Source organism: Brassica napus, chromosome C5, assembly GCF_020379485.1.
Source record: "Brassica napus cultivar Da-Ae chromosome C5, Da-Ae, whole genome shotgun sequence".
Classification (NCBI taxonomy): Eukaryota; Viridiplantae; Streptophyta; class Magnoliopsida; order Brassicales; family Brassicaceae; genus Brassica; species Brassica napus.
This window is the reverse complement of record NC_063448.1, coordinates 51,306,814-51,330,137: the sequence shown is the minus strand read 5'-3', so window position 1 is coordinate 51,330,137 and position 23,324 is coordinate 51,306,814. Positions and strand designations below refer to the sequence as shown.

Sequence of the window (23,324 nt, the reverse complement as noted above, 5' to 3'; positions counted from 1 at the left end):
CTTTCATCGCCATTTCCTCGTAACCCTTCTTTTACGAGGAAATAACGAGGATTTTGGCCGTCGCTATACTTGGTATTTTCTTGTAGTGTTAGTGCCGTGCAACTTCAAAATGATAGACACTTACAATCGACGGCTCTCAAAGATGGACCGCAAACCATATAATGATATGCTTACCTCGTCGTATAAGTAATCCATGTCACTTCCCTCCCACGGGTAACGTTGCTGGTGCAGATCAATTCCCTCCACCTCTTCCTTGTCATTAGGATGCTCTGCAATATACCCTCTGTAAGGTTCAAATTTATGTCGCTAGAATTATCAGAGAAAGAAATATAAAATACCCTCCAAATCTTCTGGAGCATCGACATTTTCTTTATTCGATCTTCATTCAACCTAACAACCATCAAAATAAAAAGAATGTGAGGCACATAATCTTCAAAATCTAAGTTTAATGAATGGAAAAAAAACTTCAAGAAGACAGAAAATGTCAAACACTCACTGGCTTCTTCTTCTTTTACTTCTTGGCTGTCAAAGCCATCATTATTTGCAGGAAAAAAGATTAAACAAAGCAACTGATGAAAAGAAACAAATATGTTTCACATCACATAAACTCTTCTTGAACAATCAGGCAACATATAGTATGTCTCCCGTGTGACTCAGCTGAGTCCTCAATGGCATCCTGAACAAAAAATCTCTTCTTCTTCTTCTTGGTTAGATCAAAGGGTGCAAGCTAAGGATGACCAAAGAAATTTAAAACAGCTGATGATGAATTTATTAAAGATGGAGAGATGTAGAGACTAAAGAAGATAAACTGATTCATGGAACTCAAAGATCCAATCTGTGTTTCTTAGATGAGTCATGAACCGATGATTAAAAATTGAAAGCCCTAAACTTCCATTGAAGAGAACGCTTACATACCAAAGAGGTCTATTGGGCCTTTTTTTAACAAAGCTCATTTCAAAACGTGAGTTATAAAGTATTTATTAAATCATTAGATAAAAAAAATTAAGTGTGGGTCCCATAGAGAAAACCGAATAAGCAAAGTTTTCCGACCTTCATAAATATATATTAGTTTCGGTCGTCAATGTACAAAGTATCATTTACTTTAGTGGTATAAATGTTGGTGTTTATGACTCAATAACCCGGATTCGAGCCACAGGCTTGACACTTTTTCACATTTTTTAAAAGTGAGACCCAGTTACCTACTGATGTGGCGGTTCAGGAATGAGGCAACTGCCGATGACTATTCATTTTTTTCAGTATTCCTATGATATTTCAGTTGTATTGTCTTCTTCATATTCTTACAATGGTGATGATGAAATCGACAAGTATGCTAGTCATGGCGTTTTGTTCCCAGTCCGTTGTTTTGTATTGGGCTATTATTGGCATAGACTTTAACTTCAGCGATGATGCCAATGAACTATCACAAACATTGATGTAACTACATTTTGCTTCATCAGCTTTTTATCGTATGTACTATAACTATTTCATGGTCATTTATGAAAAAGTCAAGGCTATTATTTCATGGTGGTACAATAAGGAGATATGGCTGATAGACTTTTAAAGCATACTCGTACATATTTAAACTGTTTCGTTTTAATCCATTAGTGGCTCTTCCTTACCATCCTTTTAGTGTGTGATCATGGACATGAAAGTATTGGCCTGAATGTAGAAAAATCAATGTGCTAAATTGAACAAAAACGAACAAATCTATAAACATAAGTCTTGTAAATACTAAAGTTTTATCCCAAATGGATGAACCTCGAGAATCTTTGGTTCGTGAGGTGTGGTTTGGTTGTTTGATTACCTTCATTTAGTGTAATTGTCTTAACATACTAATCATTTTAACTACAAAAATCACAAAAACTTAGCGCAGCAGTTATCAAAACAAAAGATAATAGTAACAACTATGTGGAGTCTTAATGACCAAATAGGCGCCCAACCATTCGGATTTCATGGTTGTAGTATCAACTTTTCGGTTTTGGTGTTGAGCTAAAACGATTGTTCTTGACTACATTGTGTATGAGAGATATCAAATCCCGTGATCCGAAGAACTGAGTTGACTGCTTAAATCTAGTTGATATAATTATAAGTCCGATTAACTGGTCGGATTTTTCTTTTTCACAAGAAATGTTTCATCTTTTACGGGATAATTTTAAGAGTGTGAATTTGATTTATATCGTCATGAACATATATCCATACAGATTCACAAGCAAAAAAATAAGATAAAAAATATAGTATTGTTTCATGTAAACTACACATAGTTATGGAACTCCTTTAGTCCAGTAGTTTGATTAAGGGTTCATCAATGCTTTTACATTATAGGTATGGATTTCGAACCCAGAAAAAACGGATATACTACGAACTAATGGAAAAAGGATTTACAAGAAATTTGAAAATGATATTTCTACCAATTAAAAATTGGTTTAACATGTGGACAGTTAACAGAAAATTAAAAGTATATTATCACTTATGCATTTACTGGCCACTTTTATTTCATGTGGTTGGACTAGAAGCTTTTTTCTTTCCCGGGAAAATGACTACAAACTTTTTATGATATCTTCAAATCATCTTACTTTCTTGCTTTTCCTATCCTTGGACTTTGTCATCGAAGCCTCACGTTTTAGCTAATTCGTGATATAGTGATTCTAACTAAAATATAATCTCAAAGCATCGCAAGTGTTCTATCTTAGAACTACAAATCAAGTATCAAGTGAACGAATTGATCCGAGCGAATGAGAACACAATTTTGGGTCACTTAAAAAATTCTAAAAACAATAATTACGAAAAGCTAACATTCTTCGATCTCTTCAAGTTCAACTAAATCTTTTTTCTTTCTGCTTCTCTTTTCTTCTTCTTTATGTTGAGTGGCGTTTAAAACAAAAGTAAAAGGATCAAGATAGAGAGAGCCACGATCAAAGTAAAACCATAAGCGAACAAACAATTACAAACCACTAAAACATCTCGTACGCAACTCCTTTTTGATCAACCTAGCTTTAACAAATAAAATAATAAATAAAGGTATGTCTATCTTATTGCACGTTACAATCTGAACCATGCATGCACGTGTCCGTCGCATTTCAAGACGTATCATCCTTTACATGCAATATATAAAGCATTGCAAATGAAACAGTTTGTCACACAATAATTTCATTAAAAATATTTTAAAAAAATCAATGGCGGAGGATCAAGCAACGGCAGCGATGGAAACATCGAAGGTGGAGGAGAAGCAGCCAGAGACAAAAGAGGCTGAAGCACCGGGAGTGACGACGACAAAAAGGATCATGCTTGCAATCGACGAGAGCGATTCGAGCTTCTACGCTCTTCAATGGGTCATTGACCATTTCTCTACCCTATTAATGACTACTGAGGGGGCTGAAGCGGAAGGTGGGTTGCTCACGGTGGTTCATGTTCAACCTACGTTCCATCACTTTGCTCCTTTTCCGGCTGGACCCGGCGCAACAGGTCCGGTCCATTGATCTATCTTTCTGGTTTCGTTCTTTAGTTATAATTGTTGGTCTATAGTGGGGAATGGAGATGAATGACTCTTTGCCTAAGAAACACACACAGAACGGTCTAGTTCGCATTCATATAAAAACTACATCTTAATCTAAAAACTAAAATGAATAATTTATGTTGAAATAGTTAGTGTATGTACACATAAATTAATATGTTTGGACTCAACTATAACCTGTTCGACTTTAATTTCTGACCAGTCGAGAAAATAAAATGAAATAATTTAGTATAGGGACAACAAAATTATTTGACATTTTATTATATGATATGGCGAATAACTTGGTTCTGTGAAACGGATGTACATATTGCAGCTGTGTACCCACCTTCGTTGATGATAGAGTCGGTGAAGAAAACACAACAGGAGACCTCTGCAGCGCTTGTCTTGCGTGCACTTCAAATGTGCCGAGCCAAACAGGTTACACCTCATTTTTAGTTTTATACTTCTATATATAATTTTATTAGTTCTTTGTAGCTTCTAAGCCAAACAGGTTACACTTCAAATTGGTATATTTTCATAACCATGTTCAATAACACTAACACATGTTGATGAGCATATTTCACTAAGTGGATTTCGTTATTCGGCAGAAAATGAAGTTATATACAAGTCTTGTGTGATATTCGCAGATACGTTCTGAAACTCTGGTGTTTGAAGGCAAAGCAAAGGAAATAATTTGCCAGGCGGTGGAGCAAATGCACGTTGATCTTCTTGTCGTCGGTAGTCGTGGCCTTGGCAAGATCCGAAGGTATAATACATATTTTCACATATTTACATTCTTTTAAACCAATTTCAAAATTTCGGACTGATATTTCAATTTTTTTCGTTGTGCGTTTTGGAAGAGCGTTAATTGGGAGCGTTAGCGATTACTGTGCTCATCACGCTAACTGCCCCATCCTTATTGTGAAGCCACCAAAGGAGATTACTAGTTAATCAAAACAAGTTCTACGTGTTTGGGTAAATCTTATGAAGAGTATGTGTCGTTCCTACGTGTGTGTGCGTGTGTTTGAATATATTTAAACTTGGATCGATCATCAAGAATTCAAGATGCGTTTCTGTGTGTTTGAAGAGTAATGGCAATATATGAATAGAGTCGAATAATGAAACGAAGTAACTTGTAGTTTTTCGCTTGTGTGCACCTATTATTGTATATTTTCCTTGTAATCATATTGAACTCTTCAAGATTATAATTACCCAAGAATTTCGTTCTCATTTTAAATAAACCATGTGAAAATCAGCATGTTGTAAATCACATATTTATTGAAAAACAATCTGGTGTAGGAAGGAACAATTTGAGAATCAACGGACGTACTACATTTGAAAACGACTTAAAAATAGAAGTTTAAATTCCTTTTAATCACTTGAAGCATTCAAAATTTATCTATTCAAAGTAGTTCAGAGGAAATAAAACAACAGAGCGAAACATCTTAAAACATATTCCAGAAAATCTAGTGCCAAACAAAACATGATCTTCTTTGATAAGACTGTAAAACTCAGGGCACAAGGAAAATCCTTAACGATTGGCCTTGGCAACTCTTTCAATCTCATCCTTCTTCTTGATGGCATAGCTGCAGGAGATAACAGAGTTTATCATTAGCCTGACTAATGAACAAAACTTCAAGAGATTCAATGATAAGAGTGTGTTGTACCTGTTGGACGAGCCCTTGGCAGCGTTGATCAATTCATCAGCAAGGCACTCGGCAATAGTCTTGATGTTCCTGAAAGCAGCCTCACGAGCACCGGTGGTAAGCAAGAAGATCGCCTGGTTTACACGTCTTAGAGGAGAGATATCAACCGCTTGTCTCCTAACAACACCAGCAGATCCAATCCTCGTAGCATCTTCACGCGGACCACTGCACTCAACCAACAAACAAAGCAAATTAGAAAAATTGCAAGACTGTTGCAACGAATATTAAACCATTAATAAGCCTTTTGTACCTGTTGACAATGGCATCGATGATGACCTGAATGGGGTTGGCATCAGTCAAGAGGTGGATGATTTCCATGGCGTGCTTGATGATTCTCACAGCCATCAGCTTCTTTCCGTTGTTTCTTCCGTGCATCATGAGAGAGTTCGTGAGCCTCTCAACGATGGGGCACTGAGCCTTCCTGAATCTCTTCACAGAGTATCTTCCGGCTGTGTGGGGAACAAAGGTGGCGTGTTTGGCTGCCTGAACTCCAATGTAGTCAACAAGACTGATGTCTGTGACCTACAAGATAATAAATATACCAAAAACAAACACTTCAGACCTCACGAACACAAAAATGAAATCTTCATTTAAATAAAACCAAAAGAATGGAGCATAAGTCAACGTAACGATACTAAGCAACTGAACACAATGAGAATAATATATATTACCACCAAGGCAAGCGAAAAACTACAAGTTATTTCGTTTCATTATTACCACGAAATTGTATCGACGATTGTAAACACTGGAAAGTATTACAATTTGATCTTAAAATTATAGACTAAAGTTAAATGTGATTGTTATAAAGACAAAACAGTTGTAATAACCATCTAATCTAAAGAATGTAGTAGAAGTCAACGTAACGATACAAAGTGTTACAACCAGAACAAGAGCACAAGGTTATAACAAGCAATGCAACATAAAACTTTAAGGTATGAAAGATAAAAACTGAAAACAAGAACAGCACTGTGAACATTGACAGGTATTACAAATTGGTAATACTAAAGCTAATGTGATAAAGACAAAATAGTTGTAATAACCATCAAATCAAAAGAGAAACTTGCTTATCAAGAAAGGCTAGATTAGAGCAAATGAAACGGTGAGGAAGTTATACCGAGACGTCGTCATAGGTCCAGCGGTTGAAGAGCTTGACCTCGTTGGTGAGCTGCTGCTGAATCTCGGCGTCGATTTCTACGGCGGCGGCCATGGCTGTGAGAGAAGCAGAGTATTAGCGAAATCGAGAGAGAGAGATTGGAGAAAGAGGATCACCTGAAATCGTTGAAGCGGTTGCGCGGGTGAGAGTGACGGCAGAGGACGGACGGAAACCCTAAGAGAGAATTTATATACAAAATGTGAATTAGGGTTTTGGGCTCTATTGAAGAGCTCTCATAATGGGCTTATCCAGTTGAGAACCGGGTTTATGTGTTCCACGGTTTTTTTTTTTGTGGTCTGTCTAGCTGGTTAACTTACAGGACTATTGTAATTTAAAAAAAAAATAAATACCAATTATTTTATATCCCCTATATATTATTTGAGAAGCATTACAACTTTTTTTTGTAACCACATGTCATCACTAGGATGATTCTTAGAACCATTAGAGAAATATGCTGGTTCATCTAATTATATAATAAGCTTTTTATTAAACTAACAATAAATTCATCATTAATGTACTTTATTATTTCCTTAAATAAAATTTACGGAATTGCCTAATGTAGTTAAAGTATATATGATAATTAATGATTTTGAATAATAAAGATTTAATAAAAAAAATAGTGTATCTTCTATCATATTTGTTTAATTTTATACTATTAAATAAATTAAACAACCACAATAACCATATAATAAAAATTTAGATTTTTTATGTATATGTTATATTTTGAATTTTTACAAACGGCTATAAATTACTAAAACTGTTAAAAGTCTCACATTCAAAGTTTATGATACATGGTTTAAAATTTTTGTCATGACAAAATGAAAATGATTACAAAAATTATATAAGTAAAAAGTCTAATTTAATTAATTATTTAGATTAATATATATATCGTTTTAAATTAAACTATAAACCATATAAAATACAATATTTTAGTTTCAAAATTTACTTTGAACAATTTTTTTGATAAAAGTTTTGAACATCATTGACAACTTATTTTTTAAAAAATTATAAATTACTAAAACTATTAATCCTACTATAAAAATTTTGTTATGAGTAATTTAAATTTTTTTCTATAAAAGATACAAATGATCAAAAAAACTATATGAGTAGAAATCATCATTTAATAGACATTAATATTAAAAATATACTAAAATATATTATCTATGTTAGTATCATTTAAATTTAATTACATATCCTATCAAATATAAAAAAAATATTTTTTTCGATTAATAAAATTGATTTATATGTTCACACCAATTTAATTATATATTTAATAGTTACTAACTTTTAATTATTTAATATATATTTATTATTTCATGTAAAAATATTTAATACATAAAATAATTTATATATATAATGTTGATCCCGGGCAAGGCGCGGATCTTAACCTAGTATGTAAATAATACATTAGCAAATAATATATGGTAGTTTTGAATTCATAGATTTATGTTGAAAATCTATTCTTTGAATTGGTTAAAGAATTATTATTGCAAAGACATCAAAATTCAAAAGGAGCAAATCCTTAGTATGTACATGAACAAATTGATTTTGAGTCCAAGCTACAAAGAAGAAGAAGAGAGGTATACAGAGAAAACTGCAAATGTTCACCATGAAAGCTAGAATAAAGGGAATAACAGATACTCTGCGTAGAAGAGATTCCATATAAACCGGTAATATCCAGCTATAGCTTCCTGCAATAATAATAAAGAAGTTCCCATACTCCATTAGATACACACCCCATTGATCATATTTATTTACATCATCATCTTCTGATATCATTTCATGATAAGAAGTTGATGTTTTGCAGAAGTGTTTTTTTACCTTTGTGTAGTTTGCTTTTTCTAGCACCCATGTCTACAAAAAGAAGAACATCATTGATATTAGAAAGTCATGAGACTGATGAATATGACAGTGAAATAAAAAATATAGTTATGAAGTTTTTTGGGACATTTTCTCAGTTTGACCATACTTTTTTTTTTTTAAGTCTGACCATACTTGTAAGCTATATTAGAGTATCTTGGGATATGCATTACCTGGAAAATCAAGCATGAAGCCAAGATCATATGTGCAGGAATCATCAAGCTACCTCTAAAAACCTGTCAAATGTTTAAAGCATGGACGGGTGTTGTTTCAAAGCTGAATACCGAGCAAGTGATAGTATTCAAGCAAAAACGTGTGGAAACAGATTCTCATGCTAATGAATGTAGTGATGTGTTCACCTGAGGCATGTAGAAAGCTAGTGATATGGCAGAAATATAGTTAACTAGAAGAAGTCCAGAACCGAGGAATGCAATGTTCCTCACTCCAAGCTTTGTTGCTAGTGTTGATATTTGGAACCTATTCAACATTTAATCGAAAAGAATGATTGATAAGAGGCGGCTAGGACTTAGTAATAGAATCTCCTCTGCTATGAGATGCTGAGTGAACTCTATATGTGCAATTACTTACTTGCGATCTCCTTCAACATCAGGAAGATCTTTTGTAATAGCAATGACTAATGCAAACAGTGTCACAAAAGAAGTGATGAAAGCCACAGGTGCACTGCACATACCGAATAGAAAGTTGAGTATTACATATATATATGCTCCATTAGAAGTTGGTTAACCACAAGTTTTGAAGCTGTATTGACCTATTTATCAAATGTTGTGCATATGATTACTAACCTCCACTGAAACGAAAGTCCAAGAGCAGCTCTTGTAGCATGGTACACACCAAAATTAAGAAGGAAACCTCGTACCTAATAAGAAAATGTCGATACAAAAGACATCTTACTATTCCCAACATGGTGATAGTTGAGTTATCAGATACAGAAGCATAAAACACAGCTCCCTACCGTGGCAATAATAAGAAACGCTGCAACTGGAAATCTCTTCATTCTAAATGGTGGAACAGAATAGATGGTCCCCAGAAAAAGACCAAGAGAGTATAGGCATGTAATGAATGGACCAAAGTTGAATCCAACAACTGTTAGCCCTGCAATTGCGAAAAATATCACCAATAACCACGCAGACTGCACTGAGAGATCTCCTGCTGCTATTGGCAAGTACGGCTTGTTCACTCTGCAAGAAACAAATACTTCAACCTCAAACAAAAGTACTTTACATGTAATCATCATATGAGTCATAGTGATGTTACATACTTGTCAATGCCAATGTCGTAGATCTGATTGATGCCAACTATATAACCATTCCCACATATAAGAGCAAGAAGACCTGAAAGCGCCTTGAGTACGAGGCTCCATTTGATCAGATGAGTGTTCTCTATCAAAGCTCTTGTCACCAAGGCACTGCCATTACAAATTAACAGTCAACCAAAAAGAAACATGAAGCCATTTCAGTATTGCAACAACATATACTAACGTGGATCCTAAAGCTGTTCCGCGGATGGTATGTGGCCTAAGAAATCTCCAGCAAGCGTTCTGGAAACGCGCAAGTCTATCAAGAACTGGATCCGAACCAGCAGCACCTACTTGAGAACTTGCCTGATATGAAACGCACAAGTAAAACGTCACTCAACACTATATATATACTATTACAGATAAGAAACATAAGATGTTTGTTCAAATGAATGAATGGCATTTTCCACTGGAACAGATTGAAAAAGATTCTGTTCCAGACAAAGTATATTCCAACTAAACTTGACTAAAAGTCAACGCAATGGCTAACATGCTTGTTAACGAACGAGAAACCTAGAACGAAACCATACCCTGATTGAGATTTTTCTGTAGTTAGTTGAAACAAACTTCGACCGCATACAAGAACTTGATAAGCTCGTTAAGTCAGCATCTTTAGACCGGCTTAGAAGCTTCCCAGCTAAATGCACAGAAGGCCGGTAATGATGAGAAGAAGCTGCTAAGAAACGAGGTGATGAAGAGGAGAACCGAAGACAGGGTGAATGTGAGATCGAGAGCTCCATTGATGCCACTAGCCACACAAAAAAAACTCTCACTCTGCCACTTGCTGTTACGACCAAACCATTAAAGAGATTGCATTTTGCAATCCGGTTCCTCTATTCTTGAAATCTTTTCATTAATGGCTACAATTTTTAATTTGATGTAAAAAAATTAAATCATAATCAATTGATGAAGTAAATACAAAACTGGATTACATTTGATGACTTAAAAAGTTAAAAAGTTAAAACAATAATGAAAGACACCATACAAAATCTTGTTAAGAGGGGAGAAAGAAAACACACTTCATGTTAGGGTTTGGTCTCTTAAGAGATGTCAAGAAAAATTTGGTTCGGTTTCAGCTTGTGCTTTAGAGAAACCTTCTGAGCTCTTTGACAATGCTTCAGCTTCATCAGAAGCACTAGCACTTGAGTTGTTTGTCTCTGCTCCCTCTTCATTCTCCTCCTTGTCCATGACTATTCTTGAGGGAGCTTCCCTTTTGGTTTCATCTGATATCTTCGTCTCTCTATTATTCTCTTTTTCAATCACATCATTGACTTCAGTCTCTACACCTCTGGTTTCATTTGTTCTCGTCTGTTTCGTCTCTGCTCCCTCCTCATTCTCCATGGCTATTCTTGAGGGAACTTCGCTTTTGGTTTCAGCTGATATCTTTGTCTCTTTATTATTCTCTTCTTCAATCACATCATTGACTTCAGTCTCTACACCTTTGGTTTCATTTGTTCTTATCTGTTTTGTCTCTGCTCCCTCTTCATTCTCCTCCTTGTCCATGACTATTCTTGACAGAGCTTCGCTTTCGGTTTTATCTGATATCTTTGTCTCTCTATTATCCTCTTCATCAATCACGTCATTAGTCTTTACACCTCTGGTTTCATTTGTTCTTGTCTCTGGACTCTTTTCCTCTTCCTTATCTTCATCCATGACCAGAACTTCTGGAGCTTTGGTTTCAGTTCTCTCCGACAAATCAGCTGCAGAGTTGTTGCTATCTCCTTCTTTGACGAACTCATCCATTTCCAAAAGCTTTTGAGCTTTTGATTCGCCTTCTTCGTTAACATTCTCTGCTATCTCAGCTTCTGAAACTTTCTTCCCAACTTCTTCCACCATTGCATCATCTACTAAAGCCACCGCTTCTCTTGAAACCACTTCATCTTCCGTAGTTTTATCCCTCACGGTTTGCTCCAATGAAACAGCTGTCTCTGGTTTCCCTTTGATCTCAGCTTCTTCTAAAACTTTCTTCTCCTTCTTTGGTTTGATCACTAAAGCCCCCAGCTTTGCATCAATCTCCTTGACGAGATTCGTCAGCGCTCTTGCATTTCGAGCTTCAGACAACCGCGTAGACAACTGCAACACACCACAAAAAAAAAGTATCAACCAAAAAAGATTCATCCTTAAACCTAAATCTATTTCGCTAATATCCTCACCTGCAGTATCTGCTCAGCTCGGGGTTTGAGATCATCCAAAGACGCTTCTTTATACATACCTTTGAGAACACACATCAAATGAGACCCCACACTATCCAAATAATGCTGCTGAACCTCACACTGACGCACATCATCCAAACAACCAACACCACGAAACGCACAGTTCACAAGCTTCATAGTACACACAGTAATACAATGCCTATCCATCTCACGTCTCATGATACCACCACTCTCCAAACACCCCTGCTCGCACGGAATGATCTTAAACGGGCAAACGGAGTCATGACTCTCCCTCTGATTCGCGCAGAAGACAGCATTACACCCTTCGTTCCCGCAGTCCATAGTCCTATAACCACACCTCAAAACGTGCTCCTCAAGCCCTCCTCGTGTTTGAAACTTCATCTCGCAATGAGAAAGGCCTTTGAAGTCCACGTTCTTGAGCAGCGTCTGAGCTATTCCTTCGATGTGATCATTCAGCCAGAAGCCGCTGACCTCCATCTCCTGAGCGAAGTCGTCGATGTTGTCCTCCCTCCTCTCGCTGAGGAGCCACCCGGAGACGCGGCTGAAGAGGTTCCTCTTGGAGGTGGAGAAGTCGTCGACGAAGTCTGATACGACGTCGTAAGGGTCGTGGGAGGAAGGTTCGATCTCTGACGATGAGGAGAGGAGGATGTGGTCAGCCACGAAGGTCTCGCTTCGATGGTTTAGGTACTCAATCATTTCTTGTTTGACGTCGGCGGCGACGGAGCCTGGGGTCTTGAAGATGTCTCCGGTGGTGTTGTCGACGCAGGCGGTGGCGAGGCCGGGGAGGAAAGTGAGGGAGATCTTGTGGACGAGTTGTGTGTCGTAGAGATGGCAGCGGAACGAAGGTCCTGCTTCTTTCTGGTTGTTGATTTTGTCAGGATCTGACACTGGTGGATCCATTTTGATGTTATCTCTAACACACACAAGGGTAAGCAGAAACTTAACCGATTCAGACAGGACAACGATCAACAGCAACAATCACGATCAGGGCATAAACGAAAGGTTCGAAATTGAGTCGGATTACGAGTGAAATTCAACTGTTGGATTGATAAAACGAACGTGGAACCGAAAAAGGTGAAAACTTTACCTAGAGTTCGTGTCCGAAACAGACAGGGGGGAGACACAATCGCAGGAAGAACTAATAGAGCCTGTAATGGAAAAACTAATCAAGAGGGAGAACAAAAGTAAGAAGAAATGAGATTGGAGGAAGAGAGGGAGAGACACCTTTGGTTTTGGCGCAATGATCGGTGTGTCGCTCTTCTAAAAAGTCTCTCTTTTTTTTTTGTAATTGGTTTCTACAACATTTTGTATAACATAGGGTCGTCAATACATACTACACAGAGTGTGTGACATACTTTACCTTTTTTAACATACGTTTGTTGTGTATGTTCAAATATTAAATGTCATCTAATTTGGGAGCTAATCTCGGTTTGCTAATAACTGATCGTCTGTAGAGATGTCAAACAAGTTTATCCATACTGTTCTGTCCCGTACCGCAGTGGATTAGTCGTCAAACGGGTTACAGCGGGTCTATGTAATCCCGCATGACTCGTTTCAACCCATCCCGCAAAAAGCCTAGTCCCGCAAAGACTCGTCCCGCGAGACCCGCAAATTTACGGGTTTATAAAACCTCGTCCCAATACCATACCGCGACAGTCCTTTACGGACCAGGCCCGCGGTCCAGATCCATGGTTGCCATCTCTAATCATCTGGTTGAGGTATCACTGACATTTAAAGTTGGAATCTTTTGCTCCCTCTACTGGATAACAATGGGATCTAACTTTATATCTTTCCGGTTTATGATCTTGTGTCGGTGCTATTATTATCTGTACGAGAGACATAATAGTGGGTGAGAATTGATGATCTGAGCTCTCTGACTTAACAGGTTAGAACCTACTTCACGCCATAGAAGAACTGGTTGTACATTCATACAAAAACCATTATCATGTTAATGACGATTATTAAATAGTACTATATATATTATAAAGTTATTGTCGAACAGTGTTACTGATAAAAAATTAGTCCTTTAATCTGTCGAGAGACAAAGAGAGAGAAGAAAACTAAAAGAAAGCACGACCCTTTTGCCGGGTTCCTTTTGTGTTATTGAAGATGGCTGCTCCGGAGGATGAATCTTCCGCTCAGTCTCAATCTTCCTCTGCCGCTGCGGCTGCTCCCACTCCTCCTCCTCCTCCTTCCTCCGCCGGGGATCATTACCTCGCTAAGTGCGTCATCCGCCCCAGCGTCGTTCTCCAGGTTGCTTATGGTTATTTCCGCTCTCGCTCCTCCCGCGGCATAGTTTTCGGCAAGGTTAGGCCTTTGCCCCCTCCTTCTTCCTGTAATCAATACCTTTTGGATTTATGTGGAAAATTCGTTCTTTTTAGGGATTGAGATTTGCCACTCCCAAGAATCTCCACTTGTTTCAATTTCTTGCTGTTTATTCTGTTGAGGGCATTATGAAAAGAGTAAACTTTGTATGCTTTCTTGTGGTTACAGTGTGGAAGTTGCATTATTAGGATTACTATAAATGATCAAGGCTTTTTTGTTTTGAATAGATAAATAGTTAGCAAATCCAGGCATTCCAGGAAGTTTTTGATCCTAGCTTGAAATTTCACTTTTTTCTTCTTCTTCGTAGAAATTTCCTTCTGAATTTGTAAAGTTTTATTTTTAGTATGGTTGCATCTGCTTCGGGGATTAGTACATCCTGATTTTTTTTTTTCTGATTTAGTTACTCGTTAGTTCCTATGAGTTAAAAGATTAGACATGGATCCATGATTATTTTATGTGTTTTTGGGAAAAGCTTTTGTCTAGAACAATTTGTGTGAGCCAGGTGTGTGTGATATATTGATATCTTAATGTTTAATCAGTAACTAGAATGTTTTTTTTTTTGCTCACATCAGGAGACCTGCATAGAGTTGGCGGTTATCGGTGAAGACGGGGTTGTTGAATCGGTGTGTGAACAGAATGTATTTGGAACTATTAAGGATTTGGCTGTTATACCTCAGAGTAATAAACCATACTCAACTAGTTTTCAGGTATGCATTTTCCATTCCCAAGAGTTTATTTCAGTGATCAGGAATTTTTTTTTAAATGGGTGACATGTTAGCTTTGGTTTTGTTAGTTAATGGAATGCAGACATCTGTGATTTGATATGTCAACCATCTATTTTCCTTTTTCAGATGGGTAAAGACCTTTTGGCTGTTCTTTCTGATTCTGGAAAGCTCTCATTTCTCTCATTTAGCAATGAAATGCATAGGTTTCTTCTACGTCTGCTCTTATTTATTCCCGATAACCTCATGTCATTGTCATCTTACTCATTTTACTGCCATGTGGCGTAGGTTCTCGCCGATACAACATGTTCAACTGTCTAGTCCAGGAAATTCGAGGGATCAACTTGGAAGAATGCTCACTGTAGATTCTAGGCAAGTTTTCATGCCAGTTTATTACATATATGATTCTGTTGGTGCCTATAGATATACTGCTTTTAGAATAATGGACTAGCTGTATCTCTTTTGTATATTTTGCCTAGTTATGAAGTGCTCACTATTGGATTTTCTGAAAAAAAAATTGAATTTGTTGAAGCAGTATTGTAATTGTTTAACATACCATATTTATTTTTTTGAATAGCAATGAGTAATATTGAGTCCTATTATGCAATTTGCAGCGGACTTTTTCTTGCTGTCAGTGCATATCATCATCGTTTTGCGCTATTTTCCCTCTCAACATCGTCTATGGCTGATATTATTCTTAAGGTATTGATTTATGTCACCAACTTGGGGAGCATGTTGTAACTTTATTTGACAAGAAAGCTGCCTTGGCATGAGAGATATAAGTTAATTTATTTTTTTCTTTTACTTTTAGAGGATATTTTATCCTTCTGAGGACGGAGGGAAGGCTAGCTCTGAACAAGCAGTATCTGGTACTATTTGGAGCATGTGTTTCATTTCTAAAAGTTTTAATGAATCCATGGATTATGACCCTGTTCTTGCCATCGTTTTGAATAGGTAATCCTTGCAATTTGAAAAGCTTTGTTTTTAGTTATTGTTCTTGCTTCATAGGAGTCTGTCATCTCAAGGTTGCTTACCTCTGTATTTTTCTGATTGTATAGGAAAGGGTCTCTCCTGAATGAGCTAGTTTTGTTTAGATGGAATGTCAAAGAGGAATCCGTTTGTCTAATATCAGAGTATGTCGAAGCTGGAGCTCTAGCACATAGTATTGTCGAAGTTCCTCACTCCTCTGGATTCGCCTTTCTGTTAAGAATGGGTGATGCGCTCTTAATGGATCTTAGGGATCCTCAAAACCCTTGCTGTTTGGTTAGGACATCCTTAGATTTTGTTCCCGCGTCATTAGTTGAAGAGCAGTTTCTTGAAGAGTCGTGTAGAGTACAAGATGGAGACGATGAGGGTCTTTTTAATGTTGCTGCATGTGCTTTGTTAGAGCTCAGGGATTATGATCCCATGTTCATAGATAATGAAAGTGACAATGGAAAGTTGAGTTCCAAGCATGTCTCTTCATGGACTTGGGAGCCGGAGCATAATCATAATCCCCGGATGATTATTTGCTTAGATGATGGCGAATTTTTCATGTTTGAACTCATATATGAAGATGATGGGGTTAAAGTTAATGTATCAGAGTGTTTATACAAAGGTCTACCGTGCAAGGAAATATTATGGGTGGAAGGTGAGTTCCTGGCCACGTTCGCCGAAATGGCTGATGGAACGGTTTTCAAAGTGGGAACCGAGAAGCTGCATTGGATGAGTTCCATTCAAAATATAGCTCCGATCTTGGATTTCTCAGTTGTGGATGACCAGAATGAGAAACGTGACCAAATCTTGGCTTGCTGTGGCGTAACGCCTGAAGGCTCTTTAAGAATTATCCGTAGTGGCATTAACGTAGAAAAGCTTTTGAAAACCGCACCTGTTTATCAAGGAATCACTGGTACTTGGACTGTTAAAATGAAGCTTACGGATGTGTACCATTCGTTTCTTGTTCTGTCGTTTGTTGAAGAGACCAGGGTCTTATCAGTTGGGTTAAGTTTTAAAGATGTCACCGATTCAGTTGGTTTCCAGCCTGATGTTTGCACCTTGGCGTGTGGACTCGTTGCCGATGGTTTGTTGGTTCAGATTCACCGAGATGCAATAAGGCTGTGCATCCCCACCGTGGATGCTCATGCTGATGGCATTCCTGTTTCTTCACCGTTTTTCTCCCCTTGGTTTCCAGAAAATGTCAGTATCAGCTTGGGGGCAGTTGGTGAAAATCTGATAGTTGTGTCCACGTCTAACCCTTGTTTTCTGTCTATTCTCGGGGTCAAATCAGTATCATCTCAGTGCTGCGAAATCTATGAGATTCAACGAGTAACATTGCAGTATGAAGTTTCCTGCATCTCAATTCCTCAAAAATATATTGGAAAAAAGAGACACCGCGCTTCTTCCCTGGATAATAGTTGTAGCAAAGCTGCGATTCCTTCTGGTATGGAGCGAGGCTATACGTTTCTGATTGGCACACATAAGCCTTCTGTTGAGGTCGTCTCCTTCTCAGAAGAAGATGGTGGTGGTGTTAGAGTCCTTGCTTCTGGGATGGTGTCTCTAACAAATACAATGGGAACTGTTATCAGTGGATGTATTCCTCAAGATGTAAGGCTCGTGTTAGTTGATCAAGTTTATGTCCTTTCTGGGTTAAGAAATGGAATGCTGCTACGTTTTGAGTGGCCTCCCTTTTCACACTCATCCGGTCACTGTAAAGAAGAGATGGACAGTGTTGTGAGTGACCTTCTGTTAATTGCCACCCGACGTATCGGCATCACACCTGTTTTTCTGGTTCCGTTCAGTGATTCACTAGATTCAGACATCATAGCTCTTAGTGACAGGCCATGGTTGTTACAAACAGCTCGGCAAAGCCTTTCCTACACTTCCATCTCATTCCAACCTTCTACCCATGCAACTCCTGTATGCTCGCCTGAATGCACTCAAGGAATTCTTTTTGTTGCAGAGAACTGTTTACATCTGGTATATATATTCTATTTTACAAATTTTAGTTCCAGATTGTCATTGTTAATTCTATCAATCAATGTTTAATGTCCTGTTACTTGAAAAAATAATTAGGAACGAACAAGGTATTAGTTTTTTCTATGGTTTAGAAGAATTATTTTGGTCCTTCTATGGTTGCTTGATGTATTTGCTTGTTGTCTAGGTGGAGATGGTGCACAGCAAACGGCTTAATGCGCAAAAGTTTCACCTTGGAGGCACTCCGCGAAAAGTTATCTACCATAGTGAAAGCAAACTATTGATTGTGATGAGAACTGATCTGTATGATGCGTGTACGTCTGATATATGCTGTGTGGACCCGCTAAGTGGGTCAGTGTTATCGTCCTACAAGCTCAAACCTGGAGAAACTGGAAAGTCAATGGAGCTTGTACGTGTGGGAAACGAGCAGGTCCTTGTGGTTGGGACGAGTTTGTCTTTTGGTCCTGCTATACTACCCAGTGGTGAAGCTGAAAGGTTTAAAATCTGGTTCTTAAGCCACTTTTTAATTCTACTAAGTAAGAAGAACTTTTTGCTGATTGTGTGTTTTATCTTTGAATACCTGTTTTACAGTACAAGAGGACGATTAATCATTCTCTGCTTAGAACACACTCACAACTCGGATAGTGGTTCAATGACAATCTGCTCAAAGGCTGGTTCATCTTCCCAACGCACATCGCCTTTTCGTGATGTTGTGGGATGCACAACAGAGCAACTATCAAGCAGTAGTCTCTGCAGCAGTCCTGATGATAATAGCTATGATGGAATCAAAATTGATGAATCTGAAACATGGCATTTGAGATTGGCCTGTGCAACAACTTGGCCTGGAATGGTACTTGCGATCTGTCCATACCTTGATCATTTCTTCCTGGCGTCTGCTGGCAATGCTGTAAGCCTCACTTTGATGATCTATTTTTTTGGTGCTAATTGTTTAGCATACTAATCTGCTAACAAATATGCTGCTCTCCAATAGTTCTATGTATGTGGCTTTCCGAACGATAGTCCTGAGAGAATGAAAAGGTTTGCAGTGGGAAGGACTCGTTTCATGATAACATCTCTGCGCACATACTTCACTAGAATTGTTGTTGGGGGTTGCCGTGATGGTGTTCTATTCTATTCTTATCACGAGGTTACCTTCTGTTGTCCATTTCTAATATGTCCTCTTCTTTGACTGTCAATATTTGATATTCTTTTTTTTTTCATGTTATTTGAAGGATGTGAAGAAACTTCACCAAATATATTGTGATCCAGCGCAGCGGTTAGTTGGTGATTGCTTTCTAATGGATGCCAACTCTGTTGCTGTATCTGATCGCAAGGGGAGTATAGCTATCTTGTCTTGCAAAGATCATTCAGACTTTGGTACGAAACACTTGGCCTTTTCTTGTTGGCTCAGATTTTATTTTCTTTTGGCTCTTCCTTATCTAGAGTTTAGATTATATCCAACAATTCGACAGTGTGACATGAAAGCGTATCCAAATGTGTAACTGTTAACTTGTAGATTTATAGATGCATATATGTTACTAGTGTGAATGATACTCTGTCCAAATTTAATATGCTGCATCAGCTAAGGGGTATCACAGTTGGAGGAGTATGCAATCATTAAGATTTTTTCAGAACATATAGCTTTGTTCGGATCTCAAACCTTAAAGCAATCTTCTAGGGCACCTGTACCTTCTTTCGAACTAGAATTTGCTTATCTGGCAACTGGTCAGATGTTCCATGTTCGTTAAGTAAAAAGAAGCTTCCTGACATGTGAAAGATGGTATCGTCATTGAAACTGACTACCTTTTATGGGACTAAAATTTTAGTATTTAGTCTACTGACATTCCTTGTTCTTAGGATTCTTCTAGGTGCTATGGAACAAACTAGTAATTTGAAAATACTCTTAATAGAGGCTTTGTTATGATTCAGAAGAATTTGCTAACTGAAAATACATCTTGATGATCCAGAATATTCAAATCCGGAGTCCAACCTGAATCTAAACTGTGCTTATCACATGGGTGAGATTGCCATGGCTATCAAAAAGGTAAATCCTAAACTTGAAATTGAGTATTTCACTGTATCACAATAACTTGAAAAGTTAGTGCTGCTATTCGCCTTCTATTCACCTAATTGTGTGCTATTACTGTAACAAGCTTAGTCTACCTTTCTTTAGGTAAGTATGTAAATGTCTTAGGTTATAGAAAACGATTACTTGGCGCATTAGTCTAACAAGTCCTTAAGCTTAAATTGGTGCATGTTCAGTATTTATTATCGGATTCTCATGGCAATAGTGTACCTAGCCACTATAGAGTTTTAGTCAAGTTTCTTGTTGTACATTTCAGTTACATAATTAACCAATATCTGTAATGTCAATTCATTACTGCTCTTGCCCCTACACTGTTAACAGGGTTGCAACATTTACAAACTTCCAGCTGACGATGTGCTGCGAAGTTATGGTCTTAGTAAAAGCATTGACGCAGCTGATGACACTATCATAGCCGGCACCCTATTGGGAAGTATATTCGTCTTTGCTCCGATTTCAAGGTATGTGTTGACATAGCTAGTTTATGGTTTTTCATTGCAGCATCTGCATATCATGGAATATTGATAGTGTTAATATGAAAATATTTTTGGGCTTGTGTTATACTTTAGTTACCCGTAAGCTTGCACCAGAAATTTTGTTTGTGCTTATTTTCCATGAGAAGTTAAGTGACTGACCACAAATTTCTGTAGGGAGGAATATGAGCTCCTAGAAGCTGTCCAAGCAAAGCTCGTGGTCCATCCTCTGACTGCTCCTGTTCTTGGTAATGATCATAAGGAGTTCCGAGGTCGAGAGAATCCGGTAAGCGAACCACAAAGCAGTTCTAATTTTTTTAGATGTGACATGAAATATCATTTCACTGCCTGCATTGGGTTGGTCATTAAATTTGCGTGCGACTCAGACATATATATAGAGGATATTGTTAAAAGTTGTTTCTTATCCATTATTGGTAGTATGAAACATAAGTTTTGACAATTTTGCAGTCCCAAGCGACAAAGATTCTGGATGGAGACATGCTTGCTCAGTTCTTGGAGCTTACAAATAGACAGCAGGAGTCAGTTTTATCGACGCCTCAGCCATCCTCAAGCACATTAAAATCAAGTTCAAAGCAATGTTCTTCTCCGCCTCTCATGCTACACCAAGTTGTACAATTGCTAGAGCGTGTCCATTACGCTCTCCACTAGTCCATCCTCTTCTCAGCTCCCTTTCTTTCGCAAGATTGCCAGCCTATATTCCACGACCAACGGTTTCAATGATCCAATTTGGTACGCAACTGAGGCCAAATTCTTTATAAAAGTGGTAGTGAAGTGGTGAATTGTGAATACTTACAAGCTTATCGACATGATTGCTTATAGGGTGCAAAAGAGTGGAAAAAAACATCCAGAGTCATAGGAGCTGCCTTTGTGTTCTTGAGGGCAATGAGTCTTAACGACTAGTCCTTATTCTCTCCCTCTGAGACATTTTGTGGAGGAGCATAATACTTTCCCTATGTACAGAAGTTGAGATGTGGTTTCTTTTAACGCCTAGGACTCGGTATCATTGTGTACATAAAGAATAACCAAATGTTTCTTCATGTTATGTTAAACTTTAAACAAAGGGATAGATAGACAAACTGATTTGATAAAAATATATATAGAAATATTAGTTGTTTGTCTGTTTCAAAGGATTTACTTGCATTAAGCATTTTTTCTGCTGTCTGCATAATTTCGATGCTTTCACAACTACGCTATTACCTTGTCTGAGCAAAAAGTTCATGTATAAGAAACATACAAGCATAGGATCTTACAATTCTTGATCTTACTTTATAAATATCGATAAATGAAAATAATTTCGCAAACATAACAACTAGAGATGGGCATTTAAGAACATTTTAAACAAATGGATTAAAATTTTACACTTAAACTAATTTCACATGCAACAAACAAATCGATAATCAAAGTTGAAAAAAAAACAAAAAAAAAACAAATCGATGATGATAAATAATATATGGTTAAAACATTTCAGTTTCATGTTATATAAGTCAATGGAGTGTGTGGACTGGGGAAAAAAAACAAAAGAATTTCCGTGTAATTCCAATTATGAAAAGTTTAGGTTTAGAAATGTTTAAATGGTTTCTACTGGATGTTTTGATGATTAATCAAATCGTTAAACAAGAAACATGAACTGACAGTTGATTATTAAGCAACTTACGTAAACCATTCATATAAATATTATGGGCTGACTATATGATATATATACGTAATGTGATCGTAACCAACAAGAAAATAAAGAAACATCACATAATGAGCATGTGAGTACTATGGCAGGTCATTTCATTAAATAAAAACTCTAACTAAGTTCATGCAAGTCTTATACCAAAACCTAAACTTTGATCTCTAAACAAACAAGTTCTCAAGAAATGGTGATGGAGACATCAAAAGCGACGTCGCCTCATTCGGTGGTTTCAGAGTTTGAAGGAACGCTACTAAATAGAGATGATCCATTCTCTTACTTCATGCTCCTTTCCTTTGACGCATCTGGTGTGATCCGTTTCGCCCTCTTGCTGTTTCTTTGGCCCGTAACCGCACTCCTTAACGTTTTCAGCTACAAAAACGCCGCTCTCAAGCTCATGATCTTTGTAGCGACGGCTGGTCTCCGTGAATCAGAGATCGAGCTGGTGGCTAGAGACGTCCTCCCCAAGTTCTACATGGATGATTTGAGCATGGACACGTGGACGAGGATGCCTCGACTCATGGTCGAGAGGTTCGCTAAGCAGTATCTTATTGCCGAAGAGGTCATTGGTGTTAGAATGAGAGAATTATTGAGAGTTTATTTATGGAGAATGAAGAACATGAAGAACATAGAGAGAGAGAAAGTAGATCTCAAGATGTAAGAGAGAGAAGGAGAGAATAGTTTCCTTAATTTAATTGTGGATATGGGTACAAGTATTTAAAGACAAGTGACCTCAGTACACAATATAATAAAATATCTAGTTTTCTCTTCTTTTTCTCTTCAATAAAATTGAGCTTATAAAACCCTTATAAAGCCTTATAAAACCTTATAAAACCATATAAAACTTTTATAAAACCTTATAAGTCTGACAGCTTAATTCTCAAGTCTAGCAGCTTACTTCTGCTTCATGTCAACACTCCCCCTCAAGCTTGACCATATGGAACAAGTCAAGCTTGGAAGCCATGAAGTATTCTCTCATTAAAACCTCAACTAGGTAAAACCCTTTGGGAGAAAACCCAAGTCAAGGAAAAAGAGTAGAACACTTCATGAAGGAGATATCAGTGACATGAGAGGTCTATGAGTCCCAATTTTGGATGGATAAACTCACAGTCTTTAGTGTTTGCTGCCTTTGTGAAGATATCAGCTAACTGATCTTCACTTTTAGTATAGCAGGGTAAAATGATATTCTGCTCCACAGCTTGTCTCACCTTGTGACAGTCAACTTCAATGTGCTTTGTCCTCTCATGAAACACTGAGTTTGATGCTATATGTATGGCCGCCTGATTGTCTCAGTGCATTGTGATTGGTGTTGTTGTCTCTATGCCAAAATCCTTTAGTAAGTTTCTGATCCAAATGAGCTCACTAGTAAGCTTCT

At 37.5% G+C, this 23,324-nt stretch overlaps 5 protein-coding genes across 7 annotated transcripts; 2 read left to right on the top strand and 3 right to left on the bottom strand.

Annotated features, from left to right (window-relative positions):
- The first annotated feature begins 3,112 nt into the window (after nucleotides 1-3,112).
- Nucleotides 3,113-4,720, top strand: LOC106452509 (universal stress protein PHOS34-like). The gene is made up of 4 exons (XM_048759244.1): nucleotides 3,113-3,462; nucleotides 3,825-3,928; nucleotides 4,138-4,256; nucleotides 4,351-4,720. The coding sequence occupies exons 1-4, from the start codon at nucleotides 3,174-3,176 to the stop codon at nucleotides 4,439-4,441; spliced, it is 603 nt and encodes a 200-aa protein (XP_048615201.1). The 5' UTR covers nucleotides 3,113-3,173; the 3' UTR covers nucleotides 4,442-4,720.
- A 123-nt stretch (nucleotides 4,721-4,843) lies between these two features.
- On the bottom strand, nucleotides 4,844-6,646 carry LOC106452508 (40S ribosomal protein S5-1-like). Its single transcript, XM_013894652.3, has 5 exons — nucleotides 6,466-6,646; nucleotides 6,311-6,405; nucleotides 5,447-5,718; nucleotides 5,158-5,361; nucleotides 4,844-5,076 (listed from the first exon to the last, which is right to left on the bottom strand). The coding sequence occupies exons 2-5, from the start codon at nucleotides 6,401-6,403 to the stop codon at nucleotides 5,022-5,024; spliced, it is 624 nt and encodes a 207-aa protein (XP_013750106.1). The 5' UTR covers nucleotides 6,404-6,405; nucleotides 6,466-6,646; the 3' UTR covers nucleotides 4,844-5,021.
- Nucleotides 6,647-7,818: 1,172 nt separating this feature from the next.
- On the bottom strand, nucleotides 7,819-10,338 carry LOC106452511 (homogentisate solanesyltransferase, chloroplastic). Its single transcript, XM_013894656.3, has 10 exons — nucleotides 10,055-10,338; nucleotides 9,709-9,830; nucleotides 9,489-9,635; nucleotides 9,183-9,408; nucleotides 9,013-9,086; nucleotides 8,798-8,890; nucleotides 8,569-8,686; nucleotides 8,383-8,445; nucleotides 8,171-8,203; nucleotides 7,819-8,040 (listed from the first exon to the last, which is right to left on the bottom strand). Exons 1-10 carry the CDS (start codon nucleotides 10,262-10,264, stop codon nucleotides 7,966-7,968), a joined length of 1,161 nt encoding a protein of 386 aa, XP_013750110.1. The 5' UTR covers nucleotides 10,265-10,338; the 3' UTR covers nucleotides 7,819-7,965.
- A 72-nt stretch (nucleotides 10,339-10,410) lies between these two features.
- On the bottom strand, nucleotides 10,411-13,023 carry LOC106452510. Its single transcript, XM_048759243.1, has 4 exons — nucleotides 12,923-13,023; nucleotides 12,786-12,846; nucleotides 11,678-12,611; nucleotides 10,411-11,597 (listed from the first exon to the last, which is right to left on the bottom strand). Exons 3-4 carry the CDS (start codon nucleotides 12,596-12,598, stop codon nucleotides 10,575-10,577), a joined length of 1,944 nt encoding a protein of 647 aa, XP_048615200.1. The 5' UTR covers nucleotides 12,599-12,611; nucleotides 12,786-12,846; nucleotides 12,923-13,023; the 3' UTR covers nucleotides 10,411-10,574.
- Nucleotides 13,024-13,562: 539 nt separating this feature from the next.
- LOC106452512 (splicing factor 3B subunit 3) lies at nucleotides 13,563-21,394 on the top strand. Of its 3 annotated transcripts, XR_007324313.1 has the most exons (17): nucleotides 13,563-13,583; nucleotides 13,721-14,005; nucleotides 14,596-14,730; nucleotides 14,875-14,951; nucleotides 15,034-15,117; nucleotides 15,360-15,447; nucleotides 15,557-15,699; nucleotides 15,804-17,700; nucleotides 17,885-18,192; nucleotides 18,289-18,604; nucleotides 18,689-18,844; nucleotides 18,930-19,074; nucleotides 19,665-19,741; nucleotides 20,105-20,241; nucleotides 20,431-20,539; nucleotides 20,722-21,003; nucleotides 21,094-21,394. XR_007324313.1 is itself a non-coding variant. In XM_048759242.1 (15 exons), exons 1-15 carry the CDS (start codon nucleotides 13,808-13,810, stop codon nucleotides 20,920-20,922), a joined length of 4,071 nt encoding a protein of 1,356 aa, XP_048615199.1. In that variant the 5' UTR covers nucleotides 13,622-13,807; the 3' UTR covers nucleotides 20,923-21,107. The 3 variants fall into 3 exon arrangements, 1 of the variants encoding a protein (XP_048615199.1); XR_007324312.1 differs by lacking the exon at nucleotides 13,563-13,583 and having other exon boundaries at nucleotides 13,623-14,005; XM_048759242.1 differs by lacking the exon at nucleotides 13,563-13,583 and having other exon boundaries at nucleotides 13,622-14,005; nucleotides 20,722-21,107.
- Nucleotides 21,395-23,324: the final 1,930 nt, after the last annotated feature.

Coding starts and splice junctions, on each gene's coding strand:
- LOC106452508 (XM_013894652.3), bottom strand. CDS start 6,403: ATGGCCGCCGCCGTAGAAATCGACGCCGAGATTCAGCAGCAGCTCACC. Junction 5,719..6,310: donor GGACCTATGACGACGTCTCG/GTATAACTTCCT, acceptor ATTATCTTGTAG/GTCACAGACATCAGTCTTGT. Junction 5,362..5,446: donor ATCGATGCCATTGTCAACAG/GTACAAAAGGCT, acceptor GGTTGAGTGCAG/TGGTCCGCGTGAAGATGCTA.
- LOC106452509 (XM_048759244.1), top strand. CDS start 3,174: ATGGCGGAGGATCAAGCAACGGCAGCGATGGAAACATCGAAGGTGGAG. Junction 3,463..3,824: donor GGCTGGACCCGGCGCAACAG/GTCCGGTCCATT, acceptor TACATATTGCAG/CTGTGTACCCACCTTCGTTG. Junction 3,929..4,137: donor AAATGTGCCGAGCCAAACAG/GTTACACCTCAT, acceptor TGATATTCGCAG/ATACGTTCTGAAACTCTGGT.
- LOC106452511 (XM_013894656.3), bottom strand. CDS start 10,264: ATGGAGCTCTCGATCTCACATTCACCCTGTCTTCGGTTCTCCTCTTCA. Junction 9,636..9,708: donor GGAACAGCTTTAGGATCCAC/GTTAGTATATGT, acceptor TTGTAATGGCAG/TGCCTTGGTGACAAGAGCTT. Junction 9,087..9,182: donor CGTTTCTTATTATTGCCACG/GTAGGGAGCTGT, acceptor TTTTCTTATTAG/GTACGAGGTTTCCTTCTTAA.
- LOC106452510 (XM_048759243.1), bottom strand. CDS start 12,598: ATGGATCCACCAGTGTCAGATCCTGACAAAATCAACAACCAGAAAGAA. Junction 11,598..11,677: donor GAGCTGAGCAGATACTGCAG/GTGAGGATATTA, acceptor GGTGTGTTGCAG/TTGTCTACGCGGTTGTCTGA.
- LOC106452512 (XM_048759242.1), top strand. CDS start 13,808: ATGGCTGCTCCGGAGGATGAATCTTCCGCTCAGTCTCAATCTTCCTCT. Junction 14,731..14,874: donor CATACTCAACTAGTTTTCAG/GTATGCATTTTC, acceptor TTCCTTTTTCAG/ATGGGTAAAGACCTTTTGGC. Junction 15,118..15,359: donor ATGCTCACTGTAGATTCTAG/GCAAGTTTTCAT, acceptor TGCAATTTGCAG/CGGACTTTTTCTTGCTGTCA.